The 17,891-nt window shown below is 37.3% G+C and overlaps 2 protein-coding genes across 4 annotated transcripts in view; one reads left to right on the top strand and one right to left on the bottom strand.

Moving 5' to 3' along the window:
* The window catches only part of LOC131430442 (6-phosphofructo-2-kinase/fructose-2,6-bisphosphatase 1-like), a 268,836-nt gene that overhangs the window by 109,053 nt on the left and 141,892 nt on the right, over positions 1-17,891 (bottom strand). For 2 of the 3 annotated variants that reach the window (XM_058595442.1, XM_058595443.1), the window contains one exon: positions 6,016-6,054. The exons of the other annotated variant lie outside the window; for it this stretch is intronic. In XM_058595442.1, the coding sequence (XP_058451425.1) occupies positions 6,016-6,054 (39 nt within the window). The remainder of the gene's footprint in view (positions 1-6,015; positions 6,055-17,891) is intronic. 3 annotated transcript variants of the gene reach the window in all.
* Positions 1-17,891, top strand: part of LOC131430443 (alpha-N-acetylgalactosaminidase) — a 184,069-nt gene that overhangs the window by 45,827 nt on the left and 120,351 nt on the right. The window lies entirely within an intron of this gene.

Below are 17,891 nucleotides of genomic sequence, written 5' to 3'. Positions count from 1 at the left end.
AACTAGATTGAGAAAGAACAGACAATAACAAAACTTTTGCTCAAAATATGTTTACTCTACTCACAGTACACAGAGGGGGAAAATGGATCAAAAAGGCGATGTGTTTTTTGGAGTATTGACACACTTGACCAAAAAGCATTTTTTATGTGAAATGTTTTGAAAAATCGATTCCACGTATTTTAAAAACCATACAAAACACTATCATGCTCAGTTTACCACAAGTTCCCTTTTTTGTATTGGATAGTATTCTAGTTTGACTATATGAAATAAAACCGAGGTACTTGCAGAAGACGAAACAGAGTGTTTTGGTTATGAAAAACATTGTCGAATCGATTGCATATAGTTTCAATGGCCGTACAAAACTCGTTAGGCTGTTTTACTCCAATTTTCCTGTTGTAATAATATATAGATGGACTTTTTACATAAAATACTGAAGCAAATCAACTAAAAACAAGTTCATATTAAGAAAGCAACCTAAGTATGGTAAGTTGGGATGACAGCTCTATGCCATTTTACCCGTCTCACCTCATTTTTTTTTTCATTATTCGCATTTTCAATTAAATCATCTCGTATTCTCAAAGGTTTATTGCAGTTGACCGAAGCCGAATTTTATTACGACAGTTGCAATGACCGCACGATCCATGTTATACTGTTTTACTTTATAGTATCCTTTAAATAGGTTGAAAGAAGAATCTTGATCTATTATGCCGGTCCAACACGGCCTATCACTATTCGTGTGGCCCTTGAATCTATTTGACGTCTTTTTTCTCACGTTTTATACATTACATAAATCCATTTTCGTCAACCGCAATTAACCTACATTCGGAATATGGAAGAAAGTTCAACAAGTTACCATTACCACTTAGATAAACTACATGTTATTTTGTATTTCTAAACATGTTTCACATCTGTTTCTGTTTGGTGTAAGAGAAGAATTAACCGTACGAATACATTGAAAACAGTTTGACCGATTTCCAACAACTTCCTTTCCGAATGTAAAGGTGAATTACATTTTGAATAAAACATTTAGAAAGCAGAGCAGTCATCTTGAGTACGATATTTAATTATGTAGCATTCGTCAATTCTTTGATGCTTGAAATCTTCCTAAAAAACTACCTGCGATACCGATCTTTCTTATGCATAGGAATCGCGTTCGTACATATTCGAGTGGAAACAAGAATGGCTTGTTCGCATTAGTTCGAAAGTTCGTCAAATAGTCGATAGGGACGTACAAAAGTATTATGATACAAAATGAGCGAAGAAACAAGTCAAATAACAAATTATATCAAACATTTTTCAATACAACTTAAGTCTGTACCAGAACTGATGGTTTAAAATTGGATTAGTGACATTCTTATGGATGTACGATGTTTGAAAGTGTGATTGATTCGAACGTAAACTGTAATACGAATTTGACATACTTTCGGACGAATCGCATACGGCCTTAAACAACAATGTGGGTGAATAAACCATAAGGTACCTTTTTGGAGAGTGCAGTCCGTTTCAACGGTCAAAGGTGTTACTTCTCACCCCATTCGGTAGCATTTTTTATTTAAAATTAAATTTATAAAAATCGGTTTATCCACCTTGGGTTTTATGGGTCGATATAAGTTCGAACTTCGCCATTTTCTAAAACCATTCCCGTGACTGGAATCTAGCTAGCCAAAGGGTTTCGATCAGCAGTCAAATCGTTCGATATCTTCTCCCTTATGTTTACGTTTCGTCTGCTTGTACGGCAAAACTTTTTGCATCAGAAAGTTTGTCTAAGAACTTTTTACGATATTTTACGCCAAAAATTTTCACATCAGATATTTTACGTCTGAAATTTTACGTTGAAAATTTTTGCGTTAGAAATTTAACGTCACGAATTTAGCGTCACAAGTTGTTACATCATAAATTTTCCTGTCAGAAGCTTTTAGTTACAAAGTTTTACGTCAGAAAATTGTACGTCAGAAATTTATGGGTAAGTTAGAAATTTTTTCGTAAAATATTTTCGCGTCAGATATTTTACGTCAGTAATTTCCCGTAAGAAATTAGTAACTGATGTTATCTTTATGGCTACACTCTGATGGCGGCCGGAAAGTCGTAAGCCAGACACAGAGCGAAGCACTACATCCGCCTTGGTCGAATTCCACCCTCAATGGCTTTAAATGTGCTAAGCGATCCGCTTTGAAAAACTTGACCGAAAATCCTTTACTTCATCTCAGATCGCACTATTCGTATTTAAATCATCGCTATAACCGGTTTAATAAGACTCTCTATCAAGCGTATTAACAGCGGATACAGAGTAGTCTTAGGTCAAACCCCAAAAAGCTTTTGGCACTACGTTAATGAACAGCGTAAAGAAATGAGATTCCCAACTCATATGTAACAGTTTTTTTAAAGCAAAACCGAAATTTCAAATTACCGAGATATAGCGATGTTATATGCAGTATCTAAATTATTCGAATGAATTGTCTTGGACTTTATCACGCATAATTGCTCGAAATATATATCCGAGAGCTAACACGGTTTTTTTCCGAAACGATCTACGTCTATAAATCTTATAGCATACACTTCGTTTATCAAGATGAATCATCAGATTACAATTTCCATACTAAGTAGACTTGGTATCAATAGTTCTTTTCTGAGCTGGCTTAACTCATACCTAACAGGCCGCAAAATGTCAATGAAAAGCGGTAACTGCATTACATCTCCATTTGCTGTCAGCTCCAAAGCTCCACAGGGTAATCATCTAGGGTCATTCATATTTTTACTCTACTTAAATGGTTTTAATATTTTGCAAAAATGTAGGAAATTACACGATTTCAAACTCTCCCATCTTATCAAAACAAGTAATGATGGTTTATCCCTGCAGTCACAATTAGACATTTTTACAAATAGATGCAGAGTAAATAAAATGATTAGTCACCAAAAGTCATATAGCGGGAAATACCTGAAACGCTTACAATGCATAAGAAAAGTACTGTAATGAAAATGAAGATTTTTAACTAACAGCCTCGATGTACCAACTCGCGCTCTCGGAAATGAATAGCGTTACATATGATTGTCAAGCAGATAAATTTGTAAACAGTTATGCCAATTTAATAAGATTATTTCTTTATTTTGCATCGTCCCACTGAATGATTAAACACATTTTACTCTGGAACCGGATGTCGGAGTTAAACAGCAACCTATGAGACTATAGAAACTTTCATTTGAGCCTAAGTTTGTGGAAATCGATAAAATCATCTCTGTGGAAATTGAGTGAGTCTCGTTTCAGAGTTTTTGACCAGTGTTTCTGGTATTTCCTGAACCGGGAACTGGGAACCGGTATAGCCGTAGCCGGCATAGCCGACAAATTAAATCAGTTTTGAGGCAAATTTAGAAAAATTTTACCCTTTTTGCATCGTCGCTCTAAAATTTAAACCCGCTTTTAACTCTATGAAAGTATGATGAAATTCAATAGCAACCTATGGGACCTATGGGAGATTTTTTATTTCAAGTAACATTATTTGACATATACTTTCTATATGAAAAAAGCAATAAGTGTACTTTTATAGAAAAACATCGCTATCATGATTTTGTGATAATATTTATAAGTAGGTACAAATTGAACAAAAGATTTACAGATTTACATATTTAAAAAAAATTGTTTCATTAAAATGTGCAACCATGATAATTAAACAAAGCTAGCTGTGACCGGTCCTAAGCCGGTGGTATTTTCTTCTTCCGTACCGATGCGTACCAGTTTTGCATCGTCATTTTGAATGACGGTTTGAATGATTTGATACTCTTCGCCCTATAGCTCCGGAACCGGAAGTCGGATCTGGATGAATCACCTACTAACAAAATCTGCCAACTAGATGAATTTAGCAGTAAGTTTTATAAAAATGTGCACCTCGTTTCGTCATCGTCATCCGAAAATCGGATCTGGATCAACTTTTCAGGTTTTTTAAAAAGAAGTTCAATACTTTGTATTTGCTTCATAGTTTGTAAAAAACGTTTAATAAATTTCCGAGAAAATCGAGTGTGCATTTTTTCATAAATTTGCACATATTTCCGCGTAATTCCGGAACCGGACGTTGGATCCAAATGAAATTCACGAACTTTATATGGGGCTATAGTACCTTTCATTTGAATCCAAGTTTGTGAAAATCGGTTCAGCCATCTCTGCGAAACGTGAGTGACTATTTTTTTCCTTATTTGGTGCATTTTTTTTTTAAATTTGATTTTGTGAAAATCGGTTCAGCCATCTTTGAGAAAGTTGAGTGACATTATTTGTCACATACGCACATACATACACACACATACACACATAGACATTTTGTGATCTAAACGAACTGAGTCGAATGGTGTATATATCCGACTTCCAGTTCCGGAAATACAGGGCGATATGCTCCAAAAATGTGAAATTATTGCCATTCACTTTTCCCGGAGATGGCTAAGCCGATTTTCACAAACTTAGATTCAAATAAAAGTTCTTATGGTCTTATATAAGTGACTGAACCGATTTTTACAAACTTAGATTCATCTGTAGGTCTTAAGATGCCATAAAAATATCGCAACTTTTAATTCGGATCAAATCCTCGATTCCGGAGGTGGGGTGTTTAGTGTGAAAATGTCAATTTCAAGAATAGTTTTTTCATAAGCTACCTCCTAATATTGGCTAGGGAATTTCTCTAGTTTGCACACCATAAGAGTCTATAACTAAATAAACCATTGGTATTCCCATAAATGATTTGCTAAATTTCATCCAAGTCCAACTACCGCTAAATTTTTTCCAAAATTCAAATTGTCATAGAGAATTGTTAAAAAGTTTGTAGGTCATATTAGTGTACCGTTCAATGAATCAAATGTCACTATGCTGATATCCAGCTTTCGGTTCCGGAAGTACCGACAATAGTAATCAAATATGATAAAATGGAGCTCAAAACTCTGTCTTAAACCTTTTTAAATTGTAGTATTTCGATGATTTTTTGCTGTAATATCTATTATTATTATTATTATATCGTTTATTTATCCCCGGTTATAACCTAATTCTGGCCGTTCACCGGGTTTGTAACAGTTTGGGGTAGGGATTTGGAGATAAATGGGAAATATAAGGTGAGGGATTTATATGGAAGGGGGTTGTAATATCTAGGAGAAAATTAATAATATGAGAAAGGCACCACTAGGTGCATTAAAACAAGTTTTTCTATAAGTTATGTTCGTACATCAGGAAATTTATTAATCACATATTATTTTACAAGCTCGACTCTGGATTATTTTATCTTTTCTGGTGATTTGAACAAAACATTTACAACAAAATCCTTGCTGTCGAAAAAAATCTTACATTCATTTTATCTTCCGTCAATCGATTTATAACGATGAAACGCGCGTTTAGTTTCATCGTTATTTTGTTTTCGAATCGATGTTACTGTTGTCTATTCTGAATGTCTTGTTCGTTTATCATGCAAAAATCAAAGTTTATAATTTTGAATGAAATTTTTGCTCGATTGAATAGATTATGTGCAGTTGGAATTCAAATTTAAAAATCAAATATTTAAAAGAAACCCTATTTGAACACAGGTATACAAATATTTATATAACGAAATATTTCATGAACATATTCGTAGATACTAGTGCTACAAAACAATAACACTTATTGAAAAATCGGTTACCTCGTGAAAAATTAGAGAGTTACTTCAGAAATTTTTACTCGTGTATAAAAAAATAAAAAGTATTCACTAATATTCAAGATTCTAACCAAAGCTAAATTATTTCGACAACTGTCTATGGATCTCTGCGCATGTAAAATGAATCACCCATTTCACCCCAATGAGATTTTCATTCTGAACCTCTTTGGAATCAAACTACGGTTAACCAGAAAATTATCTAAGAGGTAATGGTCACTTGAAACAGCTAAAGAGTTATGAGGTCTCGTATTAAAGTTCAAATGTCCATTGAAAAAAAAATCTCCCGAAAGCATCCAAAAAAAGAATGCATTGAACGATTATCTATTTCTGAAAATTAATTGATGTTTCTGCTACTCACCAGAGCACATACATTCCTTTAGAAAACCCGTGTACGTACCTGCAAAACAAGAGAAAAAAAACTCTGTGAAAAGAATATAATAAATTAGAGGCTAACTAACATTGACCTTATCTGTAAATTGCTTCAGTAAGGTAGGCATGATTAGTATTACTGTACAGTATTAGTTAATACGATCTCTTTCATTCGATCTGGCAAGGAAATCATTCAAAACAATGTATCAGATCAAACGCGAAACATCATAAATCTGTACCCTATGTTTAATCAATCATAAACAAATAACGAACGGTTCAGGGCGATGCTTCGTAGCGTGCCAAATGCCTTCTTATTGGTTGAGAATCCTGATTCTGAACGAAAGTTGAATCTAGAAATCGAACACAATGGAAGATGATTACAAATAAGATAGATCTTAACGATTGCGCGAACTTCACAGCACAATTGCATCTGCCTCGTCTCCACACTCCCGCTAATGTGCGAAGCTAATTGCCAACCAGCGCACCATGAAGTTGAATTTAAATTAAATCGGCAGTTTATCACCCTACCCTATCGAAGCTAGCAGGAAGATTAATAGCTGGAACCGATTCGACCCCCGCAAGTCAACGGGGTTTGCGCGCGCATCGGTAGCGTAAAACGTGTTCATCTTCTCGCCTTAACATCCGGGCGATCATCTGATCGTTAACGCCTACGATACACGGTGATCGCAAATCGGTCGATCGTGCGAGTTAGAAACGGTGACAGTGACATTCCGGCGGAACTGCTAGACTGGAAAACCTTGACATTAGGGAACATGGCATGGCCTGCTTCGCATACGGGAGACAGACTCCTCCGGTCAGACTGTTAATCGTTGTCGTTAGCGTGAGTGTAGTGTGAATTGGCACGAGTGTTGAATGCGGCAGGTAACAAATTCTCCTATCTCCGTTTAAACAAATATACATAAATCATTTGAAAGAGAATATATTTCACCTATGCAATCGTGGAAATAGAATAACCAAAATAGACCGTAAACTTTCCAAGAACTACAACATCAGGCCGGATCAGTAAGTAAAGGCGCAAAATAGGGCAGCAAATTGTGGAATGGCACAACCACAACCCGAAGGCTTCCATTAACCATAATTTTTTTCCCCATTCGCTACCAACCAAACGCTGGGGGCTAACTAATGGCCATGTGAAGCATAAAGAGCGAGAAAAATGGTTTCGCGGGAAACGAAAAAAAAAATGGAATGCGAATGAATCTAAACAGATTACGGCAGTACACAAATCGTCATTACTCATTTGAGTATACCTCGCGAAAAAAGGCCATTTGTCGTGGGTCTGTTTCCTGACTGTTTTTAGTAGTGTTTGTTATGTGTTATGCCTAAACGTAGATTAGACTCCATTTGACTCGAAGCAATGCATTTGGTTTCCAGGAAGAACCAAATCCAATGCTTGTGATTATTTTGTCAACACCAGTTCGGGTTCGAGGCCACTCTGTCAGCTTTGTAAAGTAATTTACTGAAAGTTGGAATTGATAACAAACCTAAACGAATTAGATCAATTTTCACCCTATATTTTGCATGACGGGAACCTTGCGTGGTCAATTTTAGTTGAACTTAGTCTGTTGTGATTATTTACACGGCGACGAACATTTTCGATGGGCATTCCGTCATAGCCAAACTACTAAACCGATCAAAAGTCTCTCATTAAATTTGAGTTTGTTTGAAAAACACTCTCTCACAATGTAGACAACGACGTTATCATCCCATCAATTAAACCAACGACTAGCAGAAGAACACATTTCTAGGAGATAAGATACTGGCAAATGACAACAACTTTTCCCGACATGTGCACGAATTGCGCGATAATATAATCAAGTATTCCATGAAAGAACCTGAAAAATATTGTGAGGTAAAAAAAATTATTTGATTTTTTTTTACTATTTTTTATATTACAAACTTTCCTTCTTCCAAAACAAAATGAGTTCATTTGAGGGGTAATAGCATTTACTCCGCAGCTCTCGGCCAATGCAGACGAGCTTAGGGAAAATCATTGAGACTCAAACCCAGATACATTCATTGGATCTACACAACTTTTGCTAGACCAATTTTATCATATTTATATCTTGTATGCTGACAGAAAGGAGAAGTTGTGACAGTTCAGTCAAAGCTAAATCATATCCAAAGGAGTTAATATTGAATAAAAAAAAATCTCCAAAAGATGGTCCTAATGGCGATGAGGAGCATTCACGACAACTCCTCCTCTAGAGGCGCTACTGTGCATTAAACTACTACATGTGTTCCTAAAACAAGAAGCATTACAGTCTTAAGGTTACAGGGCTTTGGAACAGTAACCCTATAGACTATAAAGACTGTCTTAGAAAGTATGGACGCTACAAAAACTGCTGCCATTTCGCAATGGTTCAGAATCTGTCAATTTTTATTGCTACGTCCTGCTGTTTACACTCTTCTCTAATCACTTGTGCCGTTGTTTATTCGTTTTCATTAGTTTGTCTCGAAATGCGTGGACTTTCAGCAGAACAACATCGAAAAATTGTGTACAAATGGTGCACAAAACGCGGATTGTCACTAAGAAAGTTAGCAAAAATGGAAGGAGTAAGTGAAAAAGCCGTGCGAAATGCAATCAGGAAGTTCGGTGAGGATAACACCTTTGAGGATAAACCGAAAACGGGTCGAAAAAAAGGTCCTGCTAACCCTCAGTTGGATAAACGTATACTGAAGGCGTTCGAGCAAAAGAAGGAGGTTTCAGTTCGGAATGTGACCAAAAAAGTGGGCACTTCGAAGTCAAATGTGCTTCGTGCTAAAGAACGTTTGAATCTTCGAACCTATAAGAAGCAGAAACAACCAAAACGTAGTCCGAAACAAGAAGCATCAATCAGGCCGAGGATTCGAAAGCTGTACAATACGATTCTTGCTTGAAATTTGAACTGTATAAGCATGGCCGACGAAACCTAAGTGAAACTCGATTACAAATCCCTGCCGGGACCACAATATTGTACGGTGCGAGAAGGGCAAGTGTCAAGCAAGTCCGAGACATCGATTGAAGTTTTCGAGTTTTGGAAAAATTTGGTAAGAAAGCTATGGTCTGGCAAGCAATTTGTAGCTGCGGTAAGATTTCGAAACCCTTCATCACCACTTCTTCAATGAACAGCGAAATATACATCAAGGAATGTTTACAAAAACGACTTCTACCCATGATTCGAAGCCACAAGGATCCTGTTGTCTTCTGGCCAGATCTTGCTTCTTGCCACTACTCGAAATCAACGGTAGAATGGTATACTACCAAAAATGTCACTTTCGTCCCAAAAGACACTAACCCACCAAATTGCTCACAACTTCGACCAATTGAGGAATTCTGGGCATTAACGAAGGCACATCTTAGGAAACTCGGCATGTCTCGGCAGTCGAAACCATTCAGTTCGAAAAAGATTGGAAAAAAGTGTCAAAACTTGTCGCCAGGAAATCTGTACGGAATTTAATGAGGAACGTTCGCAAGAAGGTGCGCCAGCTAGTTTACAATGGCTAAGTAGCAAAATATTAGAATAATATTCTGTTGTTGTAGTCTAATATTATCAGTATATCAAATAAAATTTGAATATCTAACACTTGTGAATTATTTACAGTGAAATCAAAGTGCGTCCATACTTTCTGGGACAGTCTTTATACTGGTTTCCTGCGATGAGTATTTACCCGCTCCAACTGACCTAACTTTCACATGCAGTTTTCCTTACAAATCATTTAATGTGAGATATCATCTTCGTGAGGAATGGTTGTCTAGTTATTTGGAACGACAACTTGATGAACACATAGTTTGTTATACGGCGAACGGTTCTCTGTTGGATGGTTGTGCTGGTGCTGGTGTATACTTTCGTGAAATGAGGCAAGAGCAGTCTCATTCACTTGGTAGATACTGTACTGTGGTCCAAGAGTGTGTGGAATATAATACAGTCATCAAAACGTTTCGTGCGGTCAGTGTAGGTTCTTCCACTCGGTTCTACAGACTTTTTTTACATAAGATAAGTAAGATTTAGTAAACTTACAATAAGTTTTATCGAGATTTAAGAACGATTTACAGTAAGATTTCATGAAATAGAGGAATTGGGGTAAAATAGTCACCAGAACATTTCGTGCGCCCAGTGTAGGTTCTTCCATTCGATTCTCCAGACTTTTATACAAAATATAAGATAGTTTTCGTATGCTTTCAACGTGGTTCGCTTAAGACTTAAGGGTGATTTAGATTAAAATTTCACATATTGGAGGAATTGGGGTAAAATAGTCACCAGAACGTTTCGTGTGACCAGTAAAAGTTCTGGCATTCGATTCTCCAGACATTTTTACATAACATTAAGCTATTTCAGTAGACCGTACACGATTTTCTTTTCAAGTTACAGGACAAATACTACAGAAACCCCTAAAACTGCTGGGCATTTGGGGTAAATCGAGCATTCCATTGAATTTTCTTGGATTTTTTTACATAAGAAACACTCTTGTTTGTTGCCTTTTTCCATGGGTTTTTTTCCCACTGTGCATTATTACACTAATCGTCGCTTGGATATTAGCAAAGAAATCATATTAAGGCCATCGTCCAAGTACCATGCGCGCGGGTGGTTTTAGGAAATTTTCGATGGAAATTTTGAAAAATGTGCCGAAACCAAAAACATACAGACCTTTGAAATACATTTATCTATCTACAGGGTGAAAATGGCTGGAAAATTCGGAGGATTTTCCGAGTCTTATCAAAAGTAGCTCTGAAAAATGAGTGTTTTTGTGATCTTTCACAATTATCTGGAAAAATAAAGCGATGACATAAACTTTTTTTATCAAATAAACTTTATTATGGATACACAGATTACATTCGGACACATTTTTGGAAAACCTTTTAACACTTTTCATAGAAAATCCACGAATTTCAAAAATTTCCACGAAATCGGTTATATGAAATTCGTTGATTTTCCATGAAAAGCGTGAAAAGGTTTTTCAAAAATGTTTTCGAATGTGATCCTTGTTGCCAGCATGAGGTTTTTTTGAAAAAAAAATTTCATTCCATCGATTTTTCCATCCATTTTTTCAAATAGTTGCACGGAAAGACCGAAATTAGCATTTTGGCGAAAAAATTAGTTGATTTTCTGATTTTAGTTAGTTATTTTTTGAGACAACTAAAAAAATCTTACTTTTGCTAATTTAGATTTTTTAATTCTAATTCCCTTAATAATAATAAAATATTTGTTGAAAAGGCTATTTTTTTAGTTGAATTCACCAATTGTCATTTCTTAGCTAAGGCACACTTCATATCCATTCAACTAATTTTTTAGTTGAATTAGAGAAATAAAACGTTGTTTGCAACCAACATAAATGGTTGAATTGGTTTCTGCAATTAGCAGCTATATGGCGCTCGTTAACACCGTAATGACTACTAGCCACTAGATGGCACACTACTACCGAAAAAAATTTCAGTCGCGGTTATCTTTTCTATATTTGCATGTATAAATACGATGTTGTATTGGAGAAAAAGACATAAGCGAAACATAAACTTCTTTTTGAAAAATTTTACTTCTAAATCGCTGTTTTCTTCATTCGACTTCGAGAAAACGACTCTCTCACTGCAAACTATGAGCACTCGGAAAACAAAAACCGAATACAAGTAGTACACCGGACGGCGTAGCCCGGAATGAGAAGATACAAAAAAACATCATTTGACGTGTACAATTAGAGTGCAACATTCGAAACTCACTTCACTGTTTCGCGTAAAAACATTATTACCCACAATCGCTTCAACTGCGCACAAATTCTGAATAAATACACTTTCCACTAACAGTTTACGTCATTCTTACATATCGGTTTAGAAATTTATATAGGGATATATCGTAACACATGCGAAAAACATCTAAACAATTTGCGAGCAGTTTCAACAAGACTGTCCCTTTTAGCTTTTTAATGGATTGTTTTGCTTTGACACTGCTGTCCTTCAGTAATGACGGTGATAGATAAATAGAATCAAAGTTTCTGATTTTAATAACGAAATTAGTTGTCAATGAGAATTTCGTGTTGGATTGAAATATTGCTGGTTTGTGTCCAGAATATTCGCCAACTAAACACATTCTCTAAAAATAAGAGTTTTTTTCAGCACAGTAAATTCTAAATTTTAACTAATTTTATAGTTATTTTGGAAATTTTGTTGTTAAAATCAACTAATTCAAAAACAGTAATACGAATTAGGCGCAGAGCTAATTTCGGTCGTTCCGTGTGTGAAAAATTACAAAAAAAGCACATTTTTTCAGCGCTATTTTTGATAAGACTCGTAAAATCCTCCGAATTTTCCAGTCATTTTCACCCTGTAGATAAATAAAAGTATTTCGAAGGTCTGTATGTTTTTGGTTTTGTCAAATTTTTCGAAATTTCCATCGAAAATTTCCTAAAACCACCCGCGCGCATGGTACTTGGACGATGGCCTTAACAAGATATCCAGCTCTCACATTTCCCGAACAAATCATTAGCAACATCCTTTTTTGTGAGCATGGCGCGCTCAGGCGAGTCTGCATCGAATATCGTACATAGAAGTAGGGGTGAGAAATGTCAAATTCGTGCGCGCCAAAATAGCAGCACTGCACACCCATACAATTGACATGAAAAGTTGAATGTGATGCCGTGCGATGGCGTTGCTGAACTGAAAATTGTTTTCGCTCAAAGCTGACATATCTGATATTAGTAAAGACAAAATTTATTCATTTAAAATTTCAAATTATTAGCTTTATTAGTGGAAATTTTTTCCAATAGATATATAAGATAGGGAAAAGTTTTTGCACAAGATTCGTTCTGCTAGCGGAGACAAAAACATTTGTAGCAGATTTGAATCTGAAAATGTCAAAATGTCTACTGCATTTTTCCAAGCATCATTGCAGTATTCTGGTCAGAGCTCTGACTGGACATTGCAAACTCAATTATCACATGGCTACTATTATTCGTGTGATTTGTGTCAATGCGATTACGGTGCTTCATATCATCTGATTTGCAACTGTCCCACATTGATGCAACTATGTATCCGGGTTTTTGGTTCTCCAAACATGGTTGAGTCTGTGTATGCGGAGCTAAAATTAAAGGATATTCTCTCGTTTCTCACCCAATGTGGTAAGAAGCTGTAGTCGGAGGGGTTCATCGTTCTTCCTGGAGTGAATGAATCCTTTCTGTATTAACCTTAATAGGTTTTAGCAGATTGTTTGGCATCCCTTATGGGGTGCCAGATTTACTTCTGCTCATACATACTACGAATTGTTCTGCATTCTTCCGGGAATGCCGAATGGTGTCGCCTTTATAAAATCTAAATTCTCTCGGGGCTGTGCATTTTGACACTTGTTCAGCATCCTTTCGGGGATGCAGGAAAAATTGTTTCTTTATGTTTTGTGCTGTTTTTACACAACTTTCTTGTAATTCACGAATATACATTTTGAAAAATTGAATTTTGACTTCATCATAATTATGCTGGTAAGCCAGGCCATACTATATCGGCCGGAACAAATAGTAATCGGAAGGAGCAATGTCGTGACTGTACGGCATTGAGATAGGACTTCCCATTTCAGTGATTCTAAGTATGTTTTATTAGCTGTGCACGTATTGTCATTTTGCAAAATTGGTTTGTCGTGTCCATCGGTGTATGAGTTCCGTTTTTCTTGCAATGCTCGACTAAAACGCATCAATTGTCGTCGGTAGATCTTCCCAGTGATCTTTTCATTCAATTCATTCAGCTCATAAAACACTACAGCAAGCAGGGCTGACCATAACCTTCAGGCCATAAATATTTTTCCCGGTCATCGATGGCCGGGGTATCCGTCAGAAATGGACCATATCCGATCGAAAATAAAAAAAAACTTTTATCGATGTCCAACACGAACCCAAGAATAATTTTTTTTCCCAAGCCCGTTCCCGTTTAAAATTAAAAGTTTTTAACCTTACTCGAACCGAAACCCGACCAAACTTTTGCAAACGAACTCTGCCCAGACCCGTTTAAACTTCAAAAATCGTCACCGAATTTTTTTTAACCGAAACCCGACCCATACCCGTCGGGTCCGGGTCGAGTCAGGTTTTGGGTACAAATACCAGAAACTCGACCATCTCTAGCATCCATACGTTGCACGACGTGTTCAATTATCGTTATGGATTTCTCTTTCATCGCCAGAAATAATTTGATGCAAAAAACCTCTTCTTTTGTGTCATTGGAGCAGTTGTTTGCAGATAAAGAAATGACATTCGATTATAGTCCCTTAGCTTCAACTCATACGGCACCCGATTGCATACCTTTCGTATCATTCCCATCGCTTTTAAACGTTGGCAAACGGCTGACATCTTCATCAAACTTTGGCGGTGTTCCGCTTCGTTCTTCGTCTTCCAAGTTAAAATTGATTCTTTTAAACCGTGCAAACTAGATCCGACACGTTCGTTAAGTTAGAACATGCTCACCATACAAAAAGCAAAGTCTTGGTATTACATTCCTTTAGTGGAATTTGTCCTTTCCGTTTCAACAGACTTCGCAGCCGATTCTTAGCGTACAGAATCAATGCATGGCTAGGTCTACGATCCTGCTCACCATACGCTTCCATCAAAATAAGATGTCTTTAGGTGGCTGTTTTCTTAATATTGAAGAGATGAAGAAGAACTCCCCGCAAAACAAAAACACTTCATAGAATTTGACATTCCCATACATCACTGGAATATAGATCAAATTACACCAACTGTTAGAAAACGGCACAAACTTCAAGTTAGCAACTATACAATGATAATAGAAAAACCTGTCTTAATCCACCTAGTGGTGTAATGATGCCTTTCTCATGTACATATAATATTGTGGTATTCTATTCAAAAATTTTCTCTTCGATTTTTGAAAGAAACCAAGTGATTGTTTATGCATAACATACAGAATAAAACAGTGCTTTGATTGCGTAAGCCATCCTTAAGAGAACGAAATGGGTTCACTATTGTATGCACTTCCGGCACCGGAACCCGAGAACCGGTATAGTCAAAGTCGGTTCGTACGGCCACCAACTAACATGACACACAAACTCTTCTAGTACGCACTCTATAACTCCGGATTCGGAAGTCGGAACCGGATGAAATTCAGGAATTCCGTATGGGACCAGAAAACCTTTCATTTGCATATTAGTTTGTGGAAATTGGTCAAACCATCGCTGAGAAAAGTGAGTGAGAACCATTTTGGTATATATGACCACTATTTCCGGTACTTCCGGAACCGGATACCGGGAACCAGGATAGCCGGAATCGGTTTGTTTAGTTGCCTACTGATAATGACTATCGATTTGTGTAGTTTTGAGACCAGTTTAGAAAAATTTTCACGTTTTTTGCTTCGCCGGTTTAAGTGACGGTGTACAATATTGAACACACTTTACCCTATAATTCCGGAACCGGAAGTCGGATCCGGATGAAATTCAGGAATTCCGTATGGGACCGGCAGACCTTTCATTTGAATCTAAGTTTGTGAAAATCGGTCAAACCATCGCTGAGAAAAGTGAGTGAGAACCATTTTGGTGTATATGACCACTATTTCTGGTACTTCCGGAACCGGATACCGGGAACCAGGATAGCCGGAATCGGTTTGTTTAGTTGCCTACTGATAATGACTATCGATTTGTGTAGTTTTGAGACCAGTTTAGAAAAATTTTCACGTTTTTTGCTTCGCCGGTTTAAGTGACGGTGTACAATATTGAACACACTTTACCCTATAATTCCGGAACCGGAAGTCGGATCCGGATGAAATTCAGGAATTCCGTATGGGACCGGGAGACCTTTCATTTGAATCTAAGTTTGTGAAAATCGGTCAAACCATCGCTGAGAAAAGTGAGTGAGAACCATTTTGGTGTATATGACCACTATTTCTGGTACTTCCGGAACCGGATACCGGGAACCAGGATAGCCGAAATCGGTTTGATTAGTTGCCTACTGATAATGACTATCGATTTGTGTAGTTTTGAGACCAGTTTAGAAAATTTTTTACGTTTTTTGTTTCGCCGGTTTAAGTGACGGTGTACAATATTGAACACACTTTACCCTATAATTCCGGAACCGGAAGTCGGATCCGGATGAAATTCAGGAATTCCGTATGGGACCGGGAGACCTTTCATTTGAATCTAAGTTTGTGAAAATCGGTCAAACCATCGCTGAGAAAAGTGAGTGAGAACCATTTTGGTGTATATGACCACTATTTCTGGTACTTCCGGAACCGGATACCGGGAACCAGGATAGCCGAAATCGGTTTGATTAGTTGCCTACTGATAATGACTATCGATTTGTGTAGTTTTGAGACCAGTTTAGAAAATTTTTTACGTTTTTTGTTTCGCCGGTTTAAGTGACGGTGTACAATATTGAACACACTTTACCCTATAATTCCGGAACCGGAAGTCGGATCCGGATGAAATTCAGGAATTCCGTATGGGACCGGGAGACCTTTCATTTGAATCTAAGTTTGTGAAAATCGGTCAAACCATCGCTGAGAAAAGTGAGTGAGAACCATTTTGGTGTATATGACCACTATTTCTGGTACTTCCGGAACCGGATACCGGGAACCAGGATAGCCGGAATCGGTTTGTTTAGTTGCCTACTGATAATGACTATCGATTTGTGTAGTTTTGAGACCAGTTTAGAAAAATTTTCACGTTTTTTGCTTCGCCGGTTTAAGTGACGGTGTACAATATTGAACACACTTTACCCTATAATTCCGGAACCGGAAGTCGGATCCGGATGAAATTCAGGAATTCCGTATGGGACCGGGAGACCTTTCATTTGAATCTAAGTTTGTGAAAATCGGTCAAACCATCGCTGAGAAAAGTGAGTGAGAACCATTTTGGTGTATATGACCACTATTTCTGGTACTTCCGGAACCGGATACCGGGAACCAGGATAGCCGAAATCGGTTTGATTAGTTGCCTACTGATAATGACTATCGATTTGTGTAGTTTTGAGACCAGTTTAGAAAATTTTTTACGTTTTTTGTTTCGCCGGTTTAAGTGATGGTGTACAATATTGAACACACTTTACCCTATAATTCCGGAACCGGAAGTCGGACCCAGATGAAATTCAGGAATTCCGTATGGGACCACGAGACCTTTCATTTGAATCTAAGTTTGTGGAAATCGGTCAAACCATCGCTGAGAAAAGTGAGTGAGAACCATTTTGGTGTATATGACCACTATTTCTGGTACTTCCGGAACCGGATACCGGGAACCAGGATAGCCGAAATCGGTTTGATTAGTTGCCTACTGATAATGACTATCGATTTGTGTAGTTTTGAGACCAGTTTAGAAAATTTTTTACGTTTTTTGTTTCGCCGGTTTAAGTGATGGTGTACAATATTGAACACACTTTACCCTATAATTCCGGAACCGGAAGTCGGATCCAGATGAAATTCAGGAATTCCGTATGGGACCACGAGACCTTTCATTTGAATCTAAGTTTGTGGAAATCGGTCAAATCGCTGAGAAAAGTGAGTGAGATCCATTTTGGTATACATGACAACTATTTCCGGTACTTCCGGAACCGGATACCGGGAACCACGATAGCCGGAATCGGTTTGTTTAGTTGCCTAATGATAATGACTATCGATTTGTGTAGTTTTGAGACCAGTTTAGAAAAATTTTCATGTTTTTTGCTTCGCCGGTTTAAGTGACGGTGTACAATATTGAACACACTTTACCCTATAATTCCGGAACCGGAAGTCGGATCCGGATGAAATTCAGGAATTCCGTATGGGACCGGGAGACCTTTCATTTGAATCTAAGTTTGTGAAAATCGGTCAAACCATCGCTGAGAAAAGTGAGTGAGATCCATTTTGGTATGTATGACCACTATTTCCGGTACTTCCGGAACCGGATACCGGGAACCAGG

Source organism: Malaya genurostris, chromosome 2 (assembly GCF_030247185.1).
Source record: "Malaya genurostris strain Urasoe2022 chromosome 2, Malgen_1.1, whole genome shotgun sequence".
In the NCBI taxonomy this organism is placed as follows: domain Eukaryota; kingdom Metazoa; phylum Arthropoda; class Insecta; order Diptera; family Culicidae; genus Malaya; species Malaya genurostris.
The sequence above is the reverse complement of the archived record's forward strand: the minus strand, read 5'-3'. Positions and strand labels throughout refer to the sequence as shown.